Below are 20,350 nucleotides of genomic sequence, written 5' to 3' on the forward strand. Positions count from 1 at the left end.
TCTGCAAAGACCCTTTATCCAAATAAGGTTAACATTCATAAGTTTCAGGAACTTGATGTGAATATATTTTGGGGCCATTTTTCTGCCTAGTGCAGCTACTCTGTAAATTAGGAATTCCTACTAGATTTTAGGAGTAGCACAGAATGTTACCATGTTTTTCAAAGGTGAAACAATTTTCAGAACAGTTATCAATACAAAATTAATTTTATTCACATCAAAGAATGAATATGTATGCCAGAAGGAACTTTTATAAGAGGGAAGAAAACTGTAATGTGTAGTGAATTGTAGCTTTAAAATTCATGTATGTAGCTGTATTTGTTACCTAAATTTAGAACCTGAGCCACACTTTTAGAAAAAAAAGAAATGAAAGTACTTTACAAGGACATCCATCTTTCTACAAACTAGAAACCCAATTTCTAAATCTTAGGCCTAGAGGTATGCACATATGATATTTGTTTTTATAATTTGCCTATTTGACAGTTTATGAAGAGTTTTTTCCAGTGAATAAGTTGTTCAAGCTCTTTATATATCAGACTGAAATAAATAATGACCATACTTTTAAAATATATATCAATTCCTCTCTCACTGTCCAATTTTTTTAAAGTCTGTTGAGAAAATACAGATTTTTTTCAGTAAGGAGTCAGTGCCTAAATAAAAAACAGATTTCTACTTAAAAATAATTTTGCATTCAGTAGATAATAAATAGTTCCTGGGTTTTGTTGAGTGTGGTTCCTTTTAGCATTCTTTTCTTTCTTGCATTTCAAAATTTCTTAAGTTTCAACAATAGAACTTGGTCTATATTAAATGACTACATCTGTTTTTTTTTTTTTTTAATTTTTTTTGCGATGAGGATGTTTAAGGCCCACTTTCTTAGCAGCTTTCAAGTATGCAATACACTATATTAACTATAGTTACCATGCCTGTAAATTATATCCCCATGACTTACTTATTTTATAACCAGGAGTTTGTGTTTTCTTTATGTTTAAATTTATTTTCTTACTTTTTTGAAACAGCATAACTTTAAAAGATTTTTATACTCAAATAATCTGAGCAATAGTTTGGTGAATTGTCTACTGGCCTGGAACTCATCAGGTATTTGATTTGGGGTGTGGGGAAAGAGCTGAAAAAAAAGTAACAAAGTAAGAACTCTCAGCATAAATAAATGAGCTGTGTGATTTTAAAATAGCCTTTGGAGTGCTACTTTCATTAATACTTATGCACAATTTTGGATGTGTTTCAATGGTTTAATTTCCACTATACTAAAGCATTTTGCATCTGATTTATTATTGTTGAGACATCTCAAACATACATTTGTGTAGGAATTTCTATCTCTCTTCCCTTTTTTCTCCTGAATTCCCCCTCTTTATTCATACTCTTGGGAACCTGTCATTGTTACTGTTGTATTAAATACCTAAAGGAGGGTATCCAGTCTTTTTCTAAAGTTATTATTTTCATTTCCTGGATAATTAGGGAAGTGAATGCTGAGTAGGAGGTTTCTAACAGTAAATTACTTGAAGGTGGCTTTAGAAGAAATCACCCTTAAGTGTGTCTTTCTGTTCAGATTCCACAGAAAGAGGAGTTGGAGGAGGCTTGGCAAATTAACATGGAGGTAAGCTAACGAAGACTTAGGGAAAAACTGACTTGTCATTTGGGTTGGAGACAATTTTATGTTTAAAAATATTTCCATCATTAGCCCATACGCTGATAGATATTCCTATCTACTAGTATTATTAGTGATCATTTTTAGGTATGCGCACTTTGTCAGAAACTTTCCAGGTGTTTAACACCTTCTTTCCTGTTCCTGCAGCTGCCCCGTCACAAACCAAAAAAGAGCTTTCCTTGACACTCCAGGTATAGGGTCCAATTTACATGGAGAAATGAAGGCTGACACTGGGTTACAGAATTTGCACATGATTATACAGTGGCTGAGCCAGGACTGGAGGTGAGGTCTATCTATTGTTCCAGTTCTTCACTGGCCATCCGTTTTGTGTTTGGAAGAAAGGAGGTGGTTTTAAAATGTTCTTTACTTGCTCTAGGCATGTTTCAGAAGCAAATTTACAGTGACACATGTTAAGAATTTAGAAAACAGTTCAAATAATTCTACTTAATTTGGGAAACAGATGGAAATCTTGTCCGCTATTCATTGACTCCACGTTTTACATTATGAATATATGATGTTTAAATATGCATATGTCTAAATCTTCACCTAGAATCAAATTTGAGAGAGTTCCCAAGGGCAAGGGCTCTCCCAGAATTCTTCCATGTAATGTGCAGGATCTAGAAAGTTAAGTCCAAACAAAGTCATTACCATGAGAAAAGAGAAAACCTGGAGAGGTTATCAAATCATCGTTCTGCCTACGAAACACTGCTTTCCTTGCCCTTCTTCTGAGGCTGCCTTTGTGTCACGTTTAAGGAAATGCCTCTCTGAGTAGCTGCCTAGGGGGAATATTTTTATTTTGAGCAGTCAGGAATCCATGTATACTTTATGCTTTGCATATATTGGCTTGCAAGAGCAGTTTCTGTTTCTTCTCCTCTTGACTCTGTGCAGAAAGATTTCCTGCATTTGCTTGTGAACAGAACTTGCTTTCTATAACTCAATCATCTGGAAGAAGTCCATTATTTTGCTACTACTGAGTCAACAGATGCAAATGCCTCAGAACAATTCAATTTATTTAAAAATCTGTGTGTTTTTTTGTTTTTGTTTTTGTGATGGTTGTTTGGGTTTGCCTTTAAAAGAAGAACTTAGTGTTCATTATTTTTGAAAGAATAAATTCACTTTGAAGGAAGAACTCCGTTGCTGGCTAATAACTTTGACATTTAGAACTGGCTTGTAAAAGTCCTTTTTCAATAATGTTTGAATATTCACTGAAGAATTAGTAGTACCTCTCAGCTCTCTGTCTAATGGTAATATAAACAAACAAAAACTCTACAGGTCAACGGGCCTTCATCTGTTTCTTTTCCTAGGAAATTCTGATTACAGGAATTTTAAGGCACATCATGTAAAATGAGGTTGCTTGTTGACAGTTGTGTGGAGTTCACAAAGGTCGGCTTCCACCATGGAAAATAAACCAAAAATTGGACATGCCATGCCCTGAGACTGCACCAGCCAAAAAAGTCATGAGTCTTTGCCCTCATTTCTCTTTACTTCCTCAAACCAGCCTTTTCTGTGCTTCTGTGGGAGGTTTCTTCCAATCATTACTTCCTTTTTAATATCCCTGTTTATACTTTTTTTTCTTGGATTATATTTTAGAGAATACTTAGGTAATTATTGAGCTCCTGACCAAAATTTCCTATTCCTATTGATTTCATACACACCTATGCTGGGTATTATTTCGGAACACTCTGAGTATAATCTTTTGCTACTCCCCAAAGTGACAGAGCATGGTGGGGCCATAGGAACCTCTTGGTCAGCCCCTTTCCTTTTCAATAAGAGAACTAACGAGCCTAAAAGTTAAGTGACTTGTCTGAAGGTCCACAACTAATTAGCAGCAGAGATGAAATCTGAACTCAGAACCCCTTACTGTAAAGTCTGATATTATTTCTATACCGCTCCACTCTCAAAACAAAATGGAACTTGGGTGTTTGATACAGTAGGGCTTGACCACCCCAAAAACAACGTGGGGAAAAACCAAAAAAGAGCTTTCCTTGACACTCCAGGAATTTCACCCAGTCCTCGGGTAGGTAAAGCCTTACCTAGTCTACTTTTTATTCTTATCATTTGTATTTAACTTGCATAAGCACTTTGACATTTTTAGGTGATTTTCATTGTATAATCTAACTTTTCCCTGAAGAAAATAAGGAGTCATCTCTGCATATGCAGGCTTACTTTCAGGACAGGAAAAGGTCTAAAATGCAGGGCTAGACACCCTTCATGGTCCTGACCCTTCTCCACTCCGTTTAGGATCCAGGGTTTGTCACAGGTCGATGGTGGCTATGTTCAGAAGGGTGTGGTTTCATCCTGTGCCTGGCTACTGCCCGCCAGACCAGGGTGCTAGATTCCTTTTCAGTGACCTACTAATAGAAGAAATGTGTTTCATCAGTGTGTGAGAATTTTGTGAGTTAACACTTAGGTTTGTCGTCCTGCTTTCGTTTTATTTTTATCACTTTAATATGCATTTTGTACAACACAGGTTGTAGTGGCCGTGAATAGCAAATGGTTCCTTACTAAAGTTGTTACATTGTCGTTTGCTAAAACTCACAAGGAGGGCTTTCTTAAAGCCTTCTCTGATTCCATTGGCAAAACAGCTGTCTTCCTTTTATGTATCATAAGTCTTTTTGTATTCTGTAGATTTCTCTATGAATCTACTACTTTCTATATTTTTACTAGAAATGTCTCTATATTTCTGTTTTATAATATGGTTTGAGTGCAGAGACCATTTGAAAAATTGGCATATCCTTTACAAATGTAGTGGAATGGTTTGCACACAGTGGGTACTCAAATATTTTCTAATTGTATGACGCTTCGAGATAATGAAATTTTGTTCTCTTTACCACTTTTTTCAAATAGCTATGAAATAAAAGCATGAATCTAGACTATTTCTATAAAACAAACTTTTGGGGGTAGAAATGTACACTTAGGGGCGCCTGGGTGGCTCAGTCGTTAAGCGTCTGCCTTCGGCTCGGGTCATGATCCCGGAGTCCCGGGATGGAGTCCCGCGTCGGGCTCCCTGCTCGGCGGGGAGTCTGCTTCTCCCTCTCCCACTCTCCCTGCTTGTGTTCCCTCTCTCGCTGTGTCTCTCTCTGTCAAATAAATAAATAAAAATCTTTAAAAAAAAAAAAAAAGAACTGTGCACTTAGGAAAATTCAAGTTGTTCATAGTATATAATCAGGAGGGAGATGGGAAGGAAACCAATGTCTTTGAGTAACTAGGTGAAATAATGTCATTTTTAGGTGTAAATTTGGAATTATTTATGTTCTTTAGATTTGACCTCCACCTCAACCCTGTTACCTTCCATGCAAAAAACTATGACACTCTAAGATCAAATGTATTATTTTAAAGTGTCGTTTTGCTATGTGATTATTTTCTGCTGGAATAAACCATAAATTCAATAGAGTATGTGCCAGCCTGACATCCCATGATGAGTGTAGAAATTTTTTCTTGAGATATTCTTCACATTCATTGTCATTTTGAAATGGAAATACATCACGGTGAGTGGTGAGGCAGAAGGCACTAAAAGGGACCTCTACACACAAGACCCTATAAAGGGGCTTTTACTTGGGGACTTACTGTGGCTGGACCATGTCTTGTCAGTGAACACCAACATTAAGTCAGTATATTGATATTAATAAGCAGTCTTTTCTTGGAACAAAATAAACTCACTGAAGTTGATGCTGAAAGGGCCGTTTATTAATTAGAAATAATATGTATAATAGGGCACCTAGGTGGCTCAGTCGGTTGAGCATCCAACTCTTGATTTCAGCTCAGGTCATCATCTCAGGGTTGTGAGATCAAGCCCCATGTCAGGCTCTGTGCTCAGCAGGGAGTCTGCTTCTCTCCCCACCCTCTCTCTCTCTCAAATAAATAAATACATCTTTTTAAAATAATATTATGTACAGTATCAAGTCCAACGTATATACATCAATGATCACTACATCGTTTGCCTGTAAGCCAGTGCCTGAGATGCTAAGTTATAATAACAGTGGTGACTTACTCAAACAATGAGTAAAGAGAGGACTTAGTAGAGGGGCATAAACATTAAAGTGAGTAGTCCATCCTGTATTGGAATGGAAAGGTACATGAAAATCCAAACTATTAGATATTTTTATAGAAAACATGAAATATGAAGGTGGTCAGTTGTATGACTGAAATATTTAATTACCATTAAGATCGGATTGTTATATCCTCCTGGATCCATCTATATTTTTAAGGATATATCTGCCAATTAGAGAGATCCTTACAGAGCTATGATGGGACATTAGCTTTTCATCCTCTATTTGATTGTTTTGGCTTTAGTTTTCACACCTCTTAACTTAACACTGACCATCATTGTGCTCTTGCCATCTTTTCTCTAAACAGTTTATTGAGTCCCCTTTTCTGTATTATGATACTGTAAATGCCATCCATCCTGAAAATGTGAGCCATATGGCTCTAGGGGAAGGGCATTCCAGCCAAGGGAAAAGCGAAGGCAAAGGCCCTGGCTTATGTCTGGATTATTCTGAGAATAACAAAAAGGTTAGTATGGCTAGTAGGTAGTGAGCAAGGAGGGAAGTAGTAGGAGATGATATGTTGAAAATACCCTACTGAGGTGATGCAAGAAGCTGGAATCCATTAATCCAGGAGATGATGATAGTTTTGGCAGCAGGACAAGTGGCAAGAAGTGTAGCTCTCCCATTTATTCAACTGTGCATGTAGTAAGTGCAGAGTTGGATGTATTTATAGATACATTTTTAAAAAATGAATGACTCAAGAAAGTGACAGTAGTTTAAACTTAGTAGTTAGGCTTATTATGATAAGCCTTATAATGGACCATGGATTTTAAGCTAAGTAAAAAGGAAATTAAGAACATAAGCAAAGTAATCATCAGGTCAATCAATTCTTGGTCCTACAGGAGTTGAATAATTGTGGTGGTACCAGAGTGAGTTGGAATGATAGAAGATAATGGTAATAGAATGGGATTATGGAAATTGAAATTGTGGGTGTGTTGCATTTATGGTTAATAAGATAGAGTGGAGCTTGGGCATGAAGGGCTGAAGTAAAGTGGTGATAAGATCACCATATTATTAGAGGTGCAGAAGTTAAGGATTTGAGTGGCCAGAGTATTGAGAGGTTAATTTTTTGGATGTTGATATTACAAAGAATTATGACGGCTTTGAGTATATTTACAGGAATCCAGACACTAAAATTTAAAAGGATTGAGGAGCAATCATCTGGAGTTGCCATAGTTGACTGTGACAAGGAGATACAGTAGATATGATTTGGTGACAGTAAATTCACAACTGGGTGTTTTTGGGGGGGAAAGGGGAAATACGTGCAGTGGTAGTTAAGACACCTACCTTCTGTATTGATGGTACCGAGCTTTTAGGAAAGAAAAGAGCCACTCCTCAAGAAGGTTCCAGGAGACAAGGAGGTAAAAGCAATGTTCAGAGTAAAGGTTGAAAATATGTGTGATTATGGATGTTGATGTATCTACTTTTTTTTTTTTAACTCAATTGTGGTATCAGAGACATAGGATGTATTTCTTCGTATTTCGGTTCCAAGCATCTGTCACAGTAAAGCATGATTGAATGGTTTAATGTTGTATAGGTTCCCCAAAATAATTGAGCACATTTTTGGAAAATAAATCTCAGCCATAGTTTAGGTTTGTGAAAGTTTAATGTTTGTCAGACTATAAATTAATGTTCCAATGAATAACTGGGTGCTTGGCTCATAAATGTCCAGGCAACTGTAAATGTATATTCTGTGTAGCTGTTTAATATTTAAGTTGCTAGCTGCTCTTCTCACCCCTTCTTCAATATGGCTGTTTTCATATTGAATTTAATTTTATTTGTAATTCTTTATTGGTTTTCCAACCCACAACTAAGTGTCATTATCATACACAGAGCACCACCAATTCCCGTTAATTAGCCCTATAATTGCAAGTGAAGAAATTGAACACACTTGAGTTTCCCATGAAAATTAAAAAATAAAATGGAAATACACTAATTGCCTATTTCACTTTCACAAGATTTCATAATTACTGAAGCATCTCTCTGCTGCTTTGAATTGATGCTTCTGACTATAAATTACGGTCCAGGTGCTCACAAGATGGGCGGTCTTCAGTTATGCCAATTTCCTATTTGTTAGTAGCAAATAGGAAAACACTGTGAGAAAAATACTGCTCCTCTAATGTGAAAAAAAAAAAAAAACCAACTCTGAACAGAATTTCTATTCCCTTTCCTAACGTAAAAATCTTTGTCACTTAACATCTGTCAGTGTTTATTGGGAAAGACATAAGCAGGACAAAAGGGATGCCCAGCACATAAGTCTGGTTAGAAAATAGGAAGCAGGATCACACCATACTGTATTTCTTATGAAGAATGTAGTCTTGAATAGTATAATTCTATAAAAATGTTTTCTAAAAGCATTCATCAGTTATGGTGGTATGTGATGTTTGCGGCCAGTTTATTTGCAGTCTGCCACTAGGAGGGTCTAGCTCAAAGAGCTGATCTTTCACTTTAGGTGAGCTCATAAAATGTATTAAAAATAACTAATACTTATGGACCACTTTCTAAATGCTAGATACTATGTTAAGCACTTTCTGTGTATTATTTCATTGAATCTTTACAAAAACACTATTAAATCAATTTTACAGATAAACAGAATCTAGAAGTAACTTGCCTAAGATCACAAAGCTGTTAAGTGTCAGAGGGGCAGAACAGCCAGTGAGCCAAGAGACCATGCTGAGCTGCCTCCCAAAGACATAGTTCCTCATAAACAAGCTGTTAAAGAAGTAAGGCTGTGGCTAAGTCAGTTTAATGATTTGCTAAAGATTGTTCTAATAGTCTTATATACATTCATTCATTGATTTATTTACTGATTAAAAATATTTTGAGTGCTTATTATGTCAATACCAGAAATGACCTTGAAGATCAAGTAGCTCAACTATCCTTGTACCCTCTTGCCCTGTTGTACTCCTAATACACACTGAGGTATGTTAAGTGGATTATCCACAAAGATTTTTATAGCAGGAAATTAGGTACAACTCTTGTTAGGCAGATTTATCCTAGGAATGCACATTTCATTTGAATAGAGGCTCTTGTTTCCAGTAGGAATTCATTGAAAATACATGTCAAGTGAATGAAATGGAGATAGTTCAGGTTAATGAAAATGCTCAAATGCCTAAAAGCACTTATTAGCAAAACCGGAACCAAAACCAGTTCTAGATAACTCCCAAGTGAGGCTTCCCAGAAATCTTCAGTACAAAAATGGAAAAACTACCACTCTGGTTTGCAGTGTCCTCTAAGAAAGATTAGACCACATATACTCTAAAGAAGTGGCTTCATGAATTGTCTGTGTACATGATAAGGAACAGTCCCTATAAGAATGCATCTATTCTTGGGTCATCTGGCTGGCTCAGTGGGTAGAGCATGAAACTCTTGATCTCGGGGTTGTGAGTTTGAGCCCCACATTGGGTGTAGAGATTACTTAAAAATAAAATCTTAAAAAAAATAAAATGAAAAAAAGAGTACATCTATTCTTTTTTTTTTTTTTTTTTTTTTTTTAGAATTCTCACTTCTCTTTAATCACTGAATTTCAGTTTTTACGAATAATCTTAGGACAATTCAGGTAACTAAGGTTTTGGGAGGGAACAGTTCTTGTACATGAAGAACTATGACATGCTCAACTGTTCTGTAAATAACTCTATTGGCTGGATTATCAAACATTTTCACAGAAACAAATTTTTTTAAAGCCAAAGATCACTGCATTTATATTTACAAAAAAGCCATAAACAAACATGCACTTCTCCTTTACTGGAAGAACTGAAATCAATGTTTGAACATTAAGGCAGTGACGATTCTAAAACAATGAAATTCTAAGTTAAGGCTCTATGTTTGTTTTGAAACCCATAGTCATAGGCCACTGTGACCAAAGCAAACTCTAATCTACCAGGTTGGGTTCATCTCTCCAGGATATGTTATTTATTCACTACCAACTATTCTTCTATGGGGTAGGAATTAGTAGTAACATCATCTATGTACTTGGGGCTATTAGTCTACTCCTTAGGTTTTATTTTGAGGATTTTGCCTTCAGCAGCATAAGCATGTGCCACAGAAGGAACTTTTTCTTAATAAACTTAGAAAACATACTGGTTGCACCGATTTTTCCTTGACTGAAAGTTGGACAACAATCCTAAATACAGTAAACCTCCAAAGCATATATGACCATGCTTCCATCTAAAAACATGGATGTTCTTGATTACTGAAATAACTGGTCTTCACCTCCTTTTCTTTGAAGACTGGTATTGCCATCTAAACAAATAAAGCAATAAAATGCAGAATACCTTATTTTAGGTGGATCTGTTCTATACTTGCTATCCTCAAGGCACAGATAACATCCTTGCTAGGCCAAAGTCTTTCCTTATTCAAGGAAAAGATGAGAAGTGGATGAGAAGATTCACTTTAGAATAATTGTTGATTGCACACTTGCCCTATCAACTTACACTGAAATTTAGCAGGCGGGGATGTCCTTTTCTCTCCCCCCCCCCTTTTTTTTTTTTAACATTTAGAGAGACAAAACTCAGATCCAGCCTCCGGGTACACTTTGAGAAGCAGCTGTGGGAGCACCACCCTCGCCTACCGGGGAGAGTAGGAGGGATGTTCCCAGAGCACACTCCAGTATGAGTTTCCACGGCTGGTATGACGTACGGTTACTCAGATTAGAAGGATCGCTATTTACACTAAGTGCGTGCTGCTACTTCGTGAAGCAGTAATTTTACAGCAATATGTCTTGTGAGGAAAGTACTGTACACTTGGGTTGGTATCAGCAATAGTTCATGTGGAGGAAGAATGGAATTGACTTGGGGCGCCTGGGTGGCTCAGTTGGTTAAGCGACTGCCTTCAGCTCAGGTCATGATCCCAGAGTCCTGGGATGGAGTCCCACATCGGGTTCCCTGCTCTGTGGGGAGTCTGCTTCTCCCTCTCCCACTCCCCCTGCTTGTGTTCCCTCTCTCGCTGTGTCTCTCTCTGTCAAATAAATAAAATCTTAAAAAAAAAAAAAAAAAGAATGGCATTGACTACATGGTCTCAAAAGCTAAAGACAGCTGTAGTTCTCCTTTGTCTTCAAGTCAGAAAAAAGTGAGATGTCAAAGCAGATGAAATCGCAGGCAGCATGAGTCTCACGCCATCAAAGCGTTGGCGCTTACATCTGACGTGTGGCATCCCATTTCTTTAGATTTACTGTCAGGAAACAGGAATTTCTAACAAACACTGTCAAATATTGTAGGTGCAATTTAAGTTAAGCAAGACACATTTCCACTGAAATGTTTTGAAGATCTGAAAAGTCTGTACCCTAGTACCTGGTAAGCTTGGCTTCAGCTAATTGCTAGATGGGTTTGAAAGGTGTGAAATACACTTGTGTTTTTAAGATGGGAAGACTCACTATGACAGGGCAAATGTAGGCAACACAGAAACAATATTTTTAGATCAACATCTTACACTTTATAATACACTCACATTTATACACAAATTTCATGTTTACAAGTACAAAAGGCAAAGACCCTCCAAGAATTGAAGTAAATGCATCAGTAACTACATTCAGTAGTGTTAACACTGTTGTCCTACTCTCCATTTTCCAAACCCAGAAGGAAATCGTAAATGCCGTCGCACGCTCAGACTTCATTTTTAGAAGTTGGAGACTGTGTGTAGTTCCGCACACGTCTGGGTTTCTACAGAGCTGAACTGAGATTCCATTGTGTTCCAGGCCAAATCGGCCAGAAGAAAGTCATCCATGGCTGTTTGAGTTTCGTTGCTGGTGAAGAACAAGCTCCCTAGGGTTTCGAAGCCAGAATTCATGGTCTGTGTTTCTGTACTGTTCAAATGAACTTTGCTCTCTACAGCAGGTATGTTTTTAGCAGCAGAGATTCCTTCAGTTTGGGTCTCTGTGTCAGATGAATCAGACTCATGGAAAAGCTGGAGTGTTTCAGAATATTTCCCAGAGGCAGGTGGGGGCTACTGTCTAAAAAGAAGTTTAAGTCTGTCTGTGTCTGCGTATCAAACATTTCAAGGCCTAAGAAATTAGAATTTCCCCTACAACTATAGGACTGAGCAGATGTGTCTGCAAGGAAGAAGTCCATTTGAGTCTCTATGTCCAGTGATTCCAAGACAGCCTCGGTGGTCATGGTGTTAAGCTCACTCTCTTCAGTTTGAGTCTGGATATTTGAGGCGGACAAAAACTCTTCAGTATCAAAATCGATTGCGGGATTCTGGGTCGGGCCAGATGGGAGCTGGAGGTCAGGTCCAGTATTTGTGTCAGACAAAAGGCTGCGATTGTCCAGTGTCTGACTGGGCAGATTACTTGACAAGATGTTTTCTAAATCGCTTAATAAATCTATAGTTTGGGTCTGGTTATCTGTCATGTTCTGTGAAGGAAGCATACTGTGCTGTGCACTGAAGTTTATAATCATTGCAGATTTCTCAAGATCATGATGTAAAGTCTTAGGGTGGTTCTGAGGTAACAAATCATGAGCGACAGTCTCCGCTACTAAGCTGCTGCTTATAATGCTGTCTGCAGAAACACCGTAGGATGAATGGATGCTCCCAAAAATGTCAACAGCTTGGTCCATCTGTACTCGGTCATCTGTCAGACCTTGCATTCCACTGGTCTGGGTTTCTCTGGAGATCCCACCTGACTGGTAACAGGCATCTATAAACGCATCAGTCTGAGCAGCTATGGATGAGGTCACCTTAGAACTGGGCAAAAACGTTTGCGTATGAACACTGATGGGAAGGGAGACTTGAGAACCAAACGTCAAATCTGTTTGAGAACAAGACGATACAGAAGAATCAGGCCCAGCCCACTGTGTGGAAGGTATGAAGTGTTGCGTGGCGTAAGACAGCTCTGTCTGTACGTTGATTGAAGAAATGCTGTTCTTCTGATATGTGTTCCCTAGTTCTTGTAAAGGATTAGACAGGCTCTTCCCCAAGTTCACTTGAACCCTGTACTAACTGGCTCCATAGCAAAAGGACTTACAATTTTTGAAAGAGGGAGACTTTCCTTAAGACAGCCAGCCTCTGAATCTAGGCCGAGGATCAGGGTTCCGATTGACAGGGGCAGTATGTGCACAGCACCCGGGGCAGAACCCTGATGATCGACACCCAACACCACAGGCTGGGCCGAGGAGTCGGCTGTAGGCACAAAGACAGGCATGGGAGAAAACTGCATCACAGGAAGTTTCACCAGAGCCACTTTGGGCTTGGGTAAAAGCAACTTGAGGGTATCTCGGAGGTGTTGCAAGAGTCTTCAAAAGAAGCTACCAGCTTTACATCTGAAGTTTCCAGTTCTTGAGTGTCTGGTCTTGGAACTGGTTGGGTGCTCAAGGACTCGGTGGGCTTACTGGACAACTTCTGGCTGGGCAGGCAGCTCTCCATTTTCCTTTTCTTACTAGGTGGATCCCTGTGCTCTGCCGGGATCTCGTGGCCAGTGCGGTAGAGGTGGGACTGTAACGCAGTTCTGCTGGCGTAGGGACAGCCGCACGGGCACTGGAAGGTCTTGCTGCAGTCCTCGGCATGCCTTTTCAAGTCCCACTCCGTGCCATAGGAATTGCTGCACTTACGCTTCTTTTCAGCATGCATCTTCATAAAGTGCTGTTTTACGAGAGAAAATTGAGAAAATGGTCTGTCAGGGCCTCTAGGGCATCCTTCAACTGGACAACAGTAGAATTTCGGTACAGTTTTCAAATCTTTTCTTATTGTTGGATTTACTATGCCATCCTGCAGGCGGTGGCTCTTGACCAGGTGCATGTTGAGCGCCGGGCTGTTGGGCAGGATTTTGCCGCAGCCGCGCCCGGTGCACAGGATGTTGGTCCGCACGGCCCCGGACAGCTCGCTCACCGACGGCTGGGTCAGCTCCCCGGCCGGAGGCGCCGGACCCGACGGTCGGGGCGCCCGAAGCCAGAGCCGCGGACCCCGCCGCCGCCGCCTCATCCCGCACGGCAGAAGGACCGAGCCTACATCTATTCTTAAAGCATCTAAATTTTGGTAAACATTGAATAGAACAGCAAATACATATTAATTTTGGAGCAGGATTTTTTTTTTTAAATAAGGTACAATTTGATACATATCTCAACAGTATTTAATTTTTCAGTCTTTGAGACTTACCATGAATTCTACCTTAAACTTAAAATCCTTTTCTGCGGTTTGTCCTAAATTTTCTCCTTAGTGTCACAAACTCCACGGATACCTATTTTTCTGCAGGTCATTTGGACCCCTATTTGTCTCACATACACACAGTCTCTGTGGCATGACAGACTGTCCAAATGAGCCTTTTCAAGCAACCTAATTTCTATCTTTCCCCACAAATGATGGTAGTGGGAAGAAGGAAAGTTAGAGATTTGACAGTGTAAAACCCTGGAACTTTTTCTCTGTTTCATAAGATATTTTCCCCCTTTCTTCCCAGCCCTCCCTCATGCGATCAATTGCAATATTCTTTTTCTGCAGTCCGACCTACATTGTTTCATGTATACCATTTATTTTTCTCTACTGTAATCTGTTGCTACTTTTTTAAAAAGGCGAAAAAGTGTGGCTTAAATGGGAAAGATTCTTTTAAATACTCAAGTACTATCTAAGTAAAATTTATACAATGATTTTGTATAGGAATGCTAGATTCTTTTATGTCATAGTCTAAACTTTTTTTTTTAAGATTTTATTTATTTATTTGAGAGAGAGAGACTGAGAGAGAGAGAGCATGAGAGGGGGGAGGGTCGGGAGGGTCAGAGGGAGAAGCAGACTCCCTGCTGAGCAGGGAGCCCGATGCGGGACTCAATCCCGGGACTCCAGGATCATGACCTGAGCCGAAGGCAGTCGCTTAACCAACTGAGCCACCCAGGCGCCCGCATAGTCTAAACTTTTAAGTCTAAAATATTCATAAATGAAAAAAATCACTTAAGTGAGTTTTCTTTAACATTAAGATTTTAAATTCAGTAGACTGAGAACTACTTTATTTTTTGTAAAATTAAAAAAAGAGGAGAGATGCTTTGTACCTTGCTTCTTTTTTTTTTATATTCGTGCTATTAATCCTGTTAACATTTTCCTATTTTCTAAACAGCTAGGCTCTTTAAAAAGGTCATTGTCATCTCACATTTGGTAATATCATCTCTCATAAACACCAGACCAGAGGCTAAGTAAGTTTATTTTATTCCTTCACCACCCGCACCCCATTACTTATATATTCTTTAGTTAAATGTCTTGCAAATGATATAAATTGTCCCCAGCTCACTTCAGCTTTAGGGGATTTGATGAGAAAAGACTGGGTGGTCTATTTAGTTGAAGAAATTGCTGGACAGTATGGGTAAATAAGGCAAGAACAAGAATTATTCTGGATGCCATAGCAGTAAGAGTTGCTGGCCATTTGCTGACAATGACGTCCAAATTTGAAATTTCTAGGAGAGGGAATCTGAATGCTCCAGCTTGAATCAGGGTGTTTACTCTGGGTTGGTAAGCTCTGGTCAGGGAGCAGGGTTTTAGAGCACACATACCCTTAGACATGAAGGGCCATTTCTATAGGAAGGGGAGTGGTGTTAAGTGGACCAGCCATCTTTAAGATTAGTTGCAATAATTGTCCATATTGGCTTCCCTTAAAGGGAAATGAAAAATTCCATTCAACTTAAAGCATTTATACACTCTCTCTCTTTCTCCTCTCTCTCTCTCTCTCACACACACACACACACACACACACAGCAATGGGAACATGTTTACTTAGGATAATTTATAGTGTAAACCTTTGTTAACATTTCATAATATTTACATTCTACAATGATTTTGACATTTTGTTGATTTTGTTCATCTAGAGCTTAAAATTATGACTTGACAAAAATACAAGGTTTATGAAACTTTTTTGATTATTTGTATAATCAATTTATGCTTATACTTCCGGAAAGAAAAATTACGGTTCAAATTGGGGGGGAAAAAGAGTCATTTATATAGGTAATCCAGTAACCACTATAAAGCACACTTGTTGAAGAAAGGGATTTAGTTTTATTCATTGTAGCATCTATAGAATCTAGTACCAGAGTCCATTACCTGTCTAGAGAGAACTCAGTAATAACTTTATGAATGAATAAATAAATGGGTGACATACCCAAAAGATAGGCATACATTTTATTCTGTTTGTAAGCATATGTCATAAAAAGTCCATATCCTCTCTTAGTCTCTTCAGAGAATCACCTTTAATCACCTTTAAATTAAATTAGCAGAGATTGAAAACATAAATATTAGTTAGCTCATTGGATGGAGAGTGTTATTAAAGTGACAGAAATGACCAAGTACAGGCTTAACATCCTAGAGACTGTGTAAGAACACATGGACACACAGCCTGTGTATCATCTTCCCAGACTTGGGAGATAAATGGATTTGAAGATAGGAAGTAATTATCATTAATATTGATTTGCACTCAAAAGAATGGTCAGAAATAAAATATACATTTCAATTTCATTAATTATATTAAACAAAGGTATAAGAAGAGCTTACATGGAGCAGTTTTCTCTTAGATTTTTTTTTTCTTTTTGATGTGCCAAGTCCTATTTGACAAGTGTACACATAGGAATTTTTGTTGACTTGGCAATTTAACATTTGTGTAATTGCATGGCTGTATTCATACAATGTATCATTTATCATTTGACTTCTTACTGTTATTAGTCTCAGTAGATTGAAGTTTCAGGATCACAACATATTGTTGACGTGTTCTAGATGTAGCTAGTAGGTAGATCTTATAGTTTGGAAAACAAAAATTATCTTCCGCCTACATCTATGTTTCCCCTTCTCACCAATCCTTTCTCTTCTAAATGAAGATTTTGGTTGACAGTTCCTCTGTCATAAAAAAAATAATGAATTACCTTTGATATTTTTTATATTTCAATAAGAGGTCACTTTATTACCATTACTCTTATAGTATTTGCATTTAGCATTTGGCATTTCTCTTAAATTTTTAGAGAAACATTAATGTTTTTGTTTATGAAACATTTGGTTCTGTAATTACATGCACATATATATTTGTGTGTATATTATCTATTTTATGGTTATAGAATCAGAAACACAGAGATCACAAGTCTAAGAAAAAATGACCAATAATAGACATAATGGAAAATTGGATTTTATAGTTTATGGGCTCTCATACAAACATAGCACATTCTTCAGGACTTCAGAAACATCTTTTCACTCAGTATGAGCCTATGGGAGTACTATGTATGCAAATGTTTCTCTTCATGAAAATCATACGTGTATATATATGGTAGATAAATGAAAGATATGTATTTATGACCTTCATGAAGGACATGTATATTTCTTTTTATTATTTCATTGGGATTATTATTATGTACTCATTATCATAAAATGTTAAAAGAAATGATAGCTACTGAACTAATCAAGCAATTTGAGTTGTTCCTGAAATTGATTGTATTGATTGAATTATCAGGCTGCTTGCTAGGAAAGGTAGTGGGATACCTGGTTTTCAGTCAAGATTAGGGCACAATGATTGAAAAGCAAAGACAGGTGAATGAATCCTCCAAACCCAGATTTCCTTGTTTCCTCATAGTACGTTTTTTATTTATTTTGCTGTCTTAAAGTCATCAAATAAAAACTATTCTAGATACAAACTTGAAATTAATATCAAGGTCATAATGCAACTTTGAAATGATTAAGTGCAATTGATTTTATTGAGGTTGAAACTGGAAAATAATTTTAAGGTCTTTACTCATTTATTTGGCTAAAAGCTGTACTCTTGACTTATTTATTACAGTCTTAGAAAAATAAATTCAACTTTTACTACTTTGGTAAAAGATACAGCTCTTCAATACTGTTGAAATGTTAATAAAAGTAAGATAAATCTCAGTAGTGTTAAAGCTATCTTCATCAGCCAAAATAAAACTGGCTAGGAATAAACACAGTAAAAACAGATTTTGACTGCTTTCAAACTCAGATCTGTTTTATTGGTGCCTTAGTAAAGACTAGAAATCACTTACATTTGATTCATTTTCATTTGTAAGGGGAAGGGTTCTGAGGTTTCATAGACCTTTGTCATATGTCACTGTGTTCATATAGCTATATGTCTCTGCCTTTTAACTATATATATTTTTTCAAGACGACATCAGCTTAATAGTTTGGAATTCACTCTGAGACCCGACGTTGTCGATAAATCAATGCAGTGTTCTCTCAGTAATAACCACTATTAAGATACAGGGAGCCTCAAAAGCACATCTTTTGTTCTTTAACTACTTGGAAAATCATTAAAAGCACATTTTTATGACTGTGTAATAGAGGTAACACATGTTAAGTGAAGTATTGATTTTCTTGTGTGTGTGTGTGACCTAGTCTTTTAAATTTAGATGTTTGCATGGAAATGAATGAAGGTTTTCATTGAAAATTAATTTTCAAACTTGATATTTGCATATTGTCAGGAAGAGAGTTGAGTCCGTCCTCTGAACAGTCTGAACATGAATGAAATGAGTCAAAACACCCACCATGTCTGTATGAGAAAACTAAGCAGTTGTATTTTACCCCATAGTACAGGACAAAGGTATAGATGTACAGATGAGTAGAGAAATATCACCACTGACAAAATTGTATTGAAATATAATATCATGGGATCCCCCCAAATTTTCATGTTAGGACATTGGATATAGTGTTCAAAGCATATTCACATTTATTTTTTATTCTCATAATAAACTTATAGGAGAAATGAGACATAGATATTTGAAGTGAAAAACACAAGTTTTGCAGAACTCCTATGTAAAGTGCAGTATTCTCCAAGTGGGGAATCAGGCTTTTTATGTTCACTTGACTTTTTGTTTCCTTGTCTGTGTCCTGGTAAAATGATATCACATGGTTCAGTCTAACAGTTCTCCTTCAGCTAGAATTCAACCATCATCTCTTTTGGGGAATGGTGCACTACCTAATAGAAGATGTGGTCCACATTTCTAGAAGATAGAGCACCATAATAGAATACAGCTGTTCCAATACAGGGAAATAAGAGGATAGATTTGGAAATAATGAAATTAGCTTACTTAAAATCTAGGACCTGCTAAAAATAAAATCTTGGTAGAATATAGAGTTGCTACATAATTCCCCCAAAGGTCTATATAAACAATCGATCCAATTATATATGTGTGGGAAATATTTAGAATACTCCTGTTTTTTTGGCTCTGAGAGTAGGAAGCAGTTTGCTCTAGTAAATGCTCTTGGAAGAAGAAATAATTTTTTAAAGGTTGTAAGAGTGTTCATTCCTTCGATTTTTACATTAACCTAGCAGTGTCATCAGTGTTCAGTACTGCCAGACAAAAATACTGCTTCTGTGTTTAGGATTCAGTAGTTACTGAAAGCAGTTGGAAGCTTTGCTTTTATCCTAAATGAGGAGGAAAGCTGAATTTTCAAGAATAACCAGTTGGATGGAGGGTATTATGTTGAGTGAAATAAGTCAAACAGAGAAAGACATGTATCATATGATCTCACTGATATGAGGAATTCTTAATCGCAGGAAACAAACTGAGTGTTGTTGGAGTGGGGGGTGGGGTGGGAGGGATGGGGTGACTGGGTGATGGACACTGGGGAGGGTGTGTGCTCTGGTAAGCGCTGTGAATTGTGCAAGACTGTTGAATCTCAGATCTGTACCTCTGAAACAAATAATGCAATATATGTTAAGAAAAAAAAGAAGAAGAAGAAGAAGAAGGTAGCGGGAGGGGAAGAATGAAGCGGGGGAAATCGGAGGGGTAGAGGAACCATGAGAGACGATAGACTCTGAAAAACAAACTGAGGGTTCTAGAGGGGAGGGGGGTGGGAGGATGGGTTGGCCTGGTGGTGGGTATTGAGGAGGGCACATTCTGCATGGAGCACTGGGTGTTGTGCACAAACAATGAATCATGGAACACTTCATCTAAAACTAATGATGTAATGTATGGGGATTAACATAAGAATAAAATAAAATTAAAAAAAAAAAGAATAACCAGTTGGAGTTAAATAAATACATAACAATAACCATAATAATAAGAAAAAAAATCCAAAGATGGGGATTACTTATCAGGCTGTTTGATTTAGTAGCCTCAAAACTTTGGGTGAATTACCCTGAGTTTCACTGTCATTATTTGTAAATGAATTAAGAATTCTTCTTTTGGGCGCCTGGGTGGCTCAGTTGGTTAAGCGACTGCCTTCGGCTCAGGTCATGATCCTAGGGTCCTGGGATCAAGTCCCGCATCGGGCTCCCTGCTCCGCGGGAAGCCTGCTTCTCCCTCTCCCACTCCTCCTGCTTGTGTTCCCTCTCTCGCTGTGTCTCTCTCTGTCAAATAAATAAATAAATAAAATCTTTAAAAAAAAAAAAAGAATTCTTCTTTTACTGGAATGTGGTCAGGATGAAATGGAATCAAGGACTTTTGAGGCTATAAAGTCTAGCGCACGTGGAGGTGCTATACTATTTGTTTTAAAAGTACTGTTAGGTATTTTTAACGACAGCAAAATGGTATTATGGTATATCTACCTTAAATGTGCATAAAATATTTCAGGCCCAGTGACAGACTCTTTATTTTCTCCTTTATAAGAAAAATTTGAACATTCCATTTTTTTTTTTTGTAATCTTGGACCTAAAATTAAAAAAAACAAAAAAAGAAATCAAACACTCTGCTTTTTTTTTTTTTTTTTTTGACATTCTGGTGTTCAGAATACTTTTTTTTTT

The 20,350-nt window shown here is 37.6% G+C and overlaps 2 protein-coding genes across 2 annotated transcripts in view; one reads left to right on the top strand and one right to left on the bottom strand.

Annotated features, from left to right (window-relative positions):
* Window positions 1-20,350, top strand: part of CHSY3 (chondroitin sulfate synthase 3) — a 311,594-nt gene that overhangs the window by 159,070 nt on the left and 132,174 nt on the right. The gene's annotated exons all lie outside the window — the stretch shown is intronic.
* LOC123856025 (ATM interactor-like) lies at window positions 11,114-13,557 on the bottom strand. The gene is given in 5 exon segments (XM_045892131.3): window positions 11,114-11,594; window positions 11,597-12,631; window positions 12,634-12,908; window positions 12,910-12,927; window positions 12,929-13,557. Coding segments are annotated over 5 exon segments (2,112 nt in total). The 5' UTR covers window positions 13,438-13,557; the 3' UTR covers window positions 11,114-11,319.

Source organism: Mirounga angustirostris, unplaced genomic scaffold (genome assembly GCF_029215605.1).
Source record: "Mirounga angustirostris isolate CCGP_5_RB_7025 unplaced genomic scaffold, mMirAng1.0.hap1 SCAF_7, whole genome shotgun sequence".
Classification (NCBI taxonomy): domain Eukaryota; kingdom Metazoa; phylum Chordata; class Mammalia; order Carnivora; family Phocidae; genus Mirounga; species Mirounga angustirostris.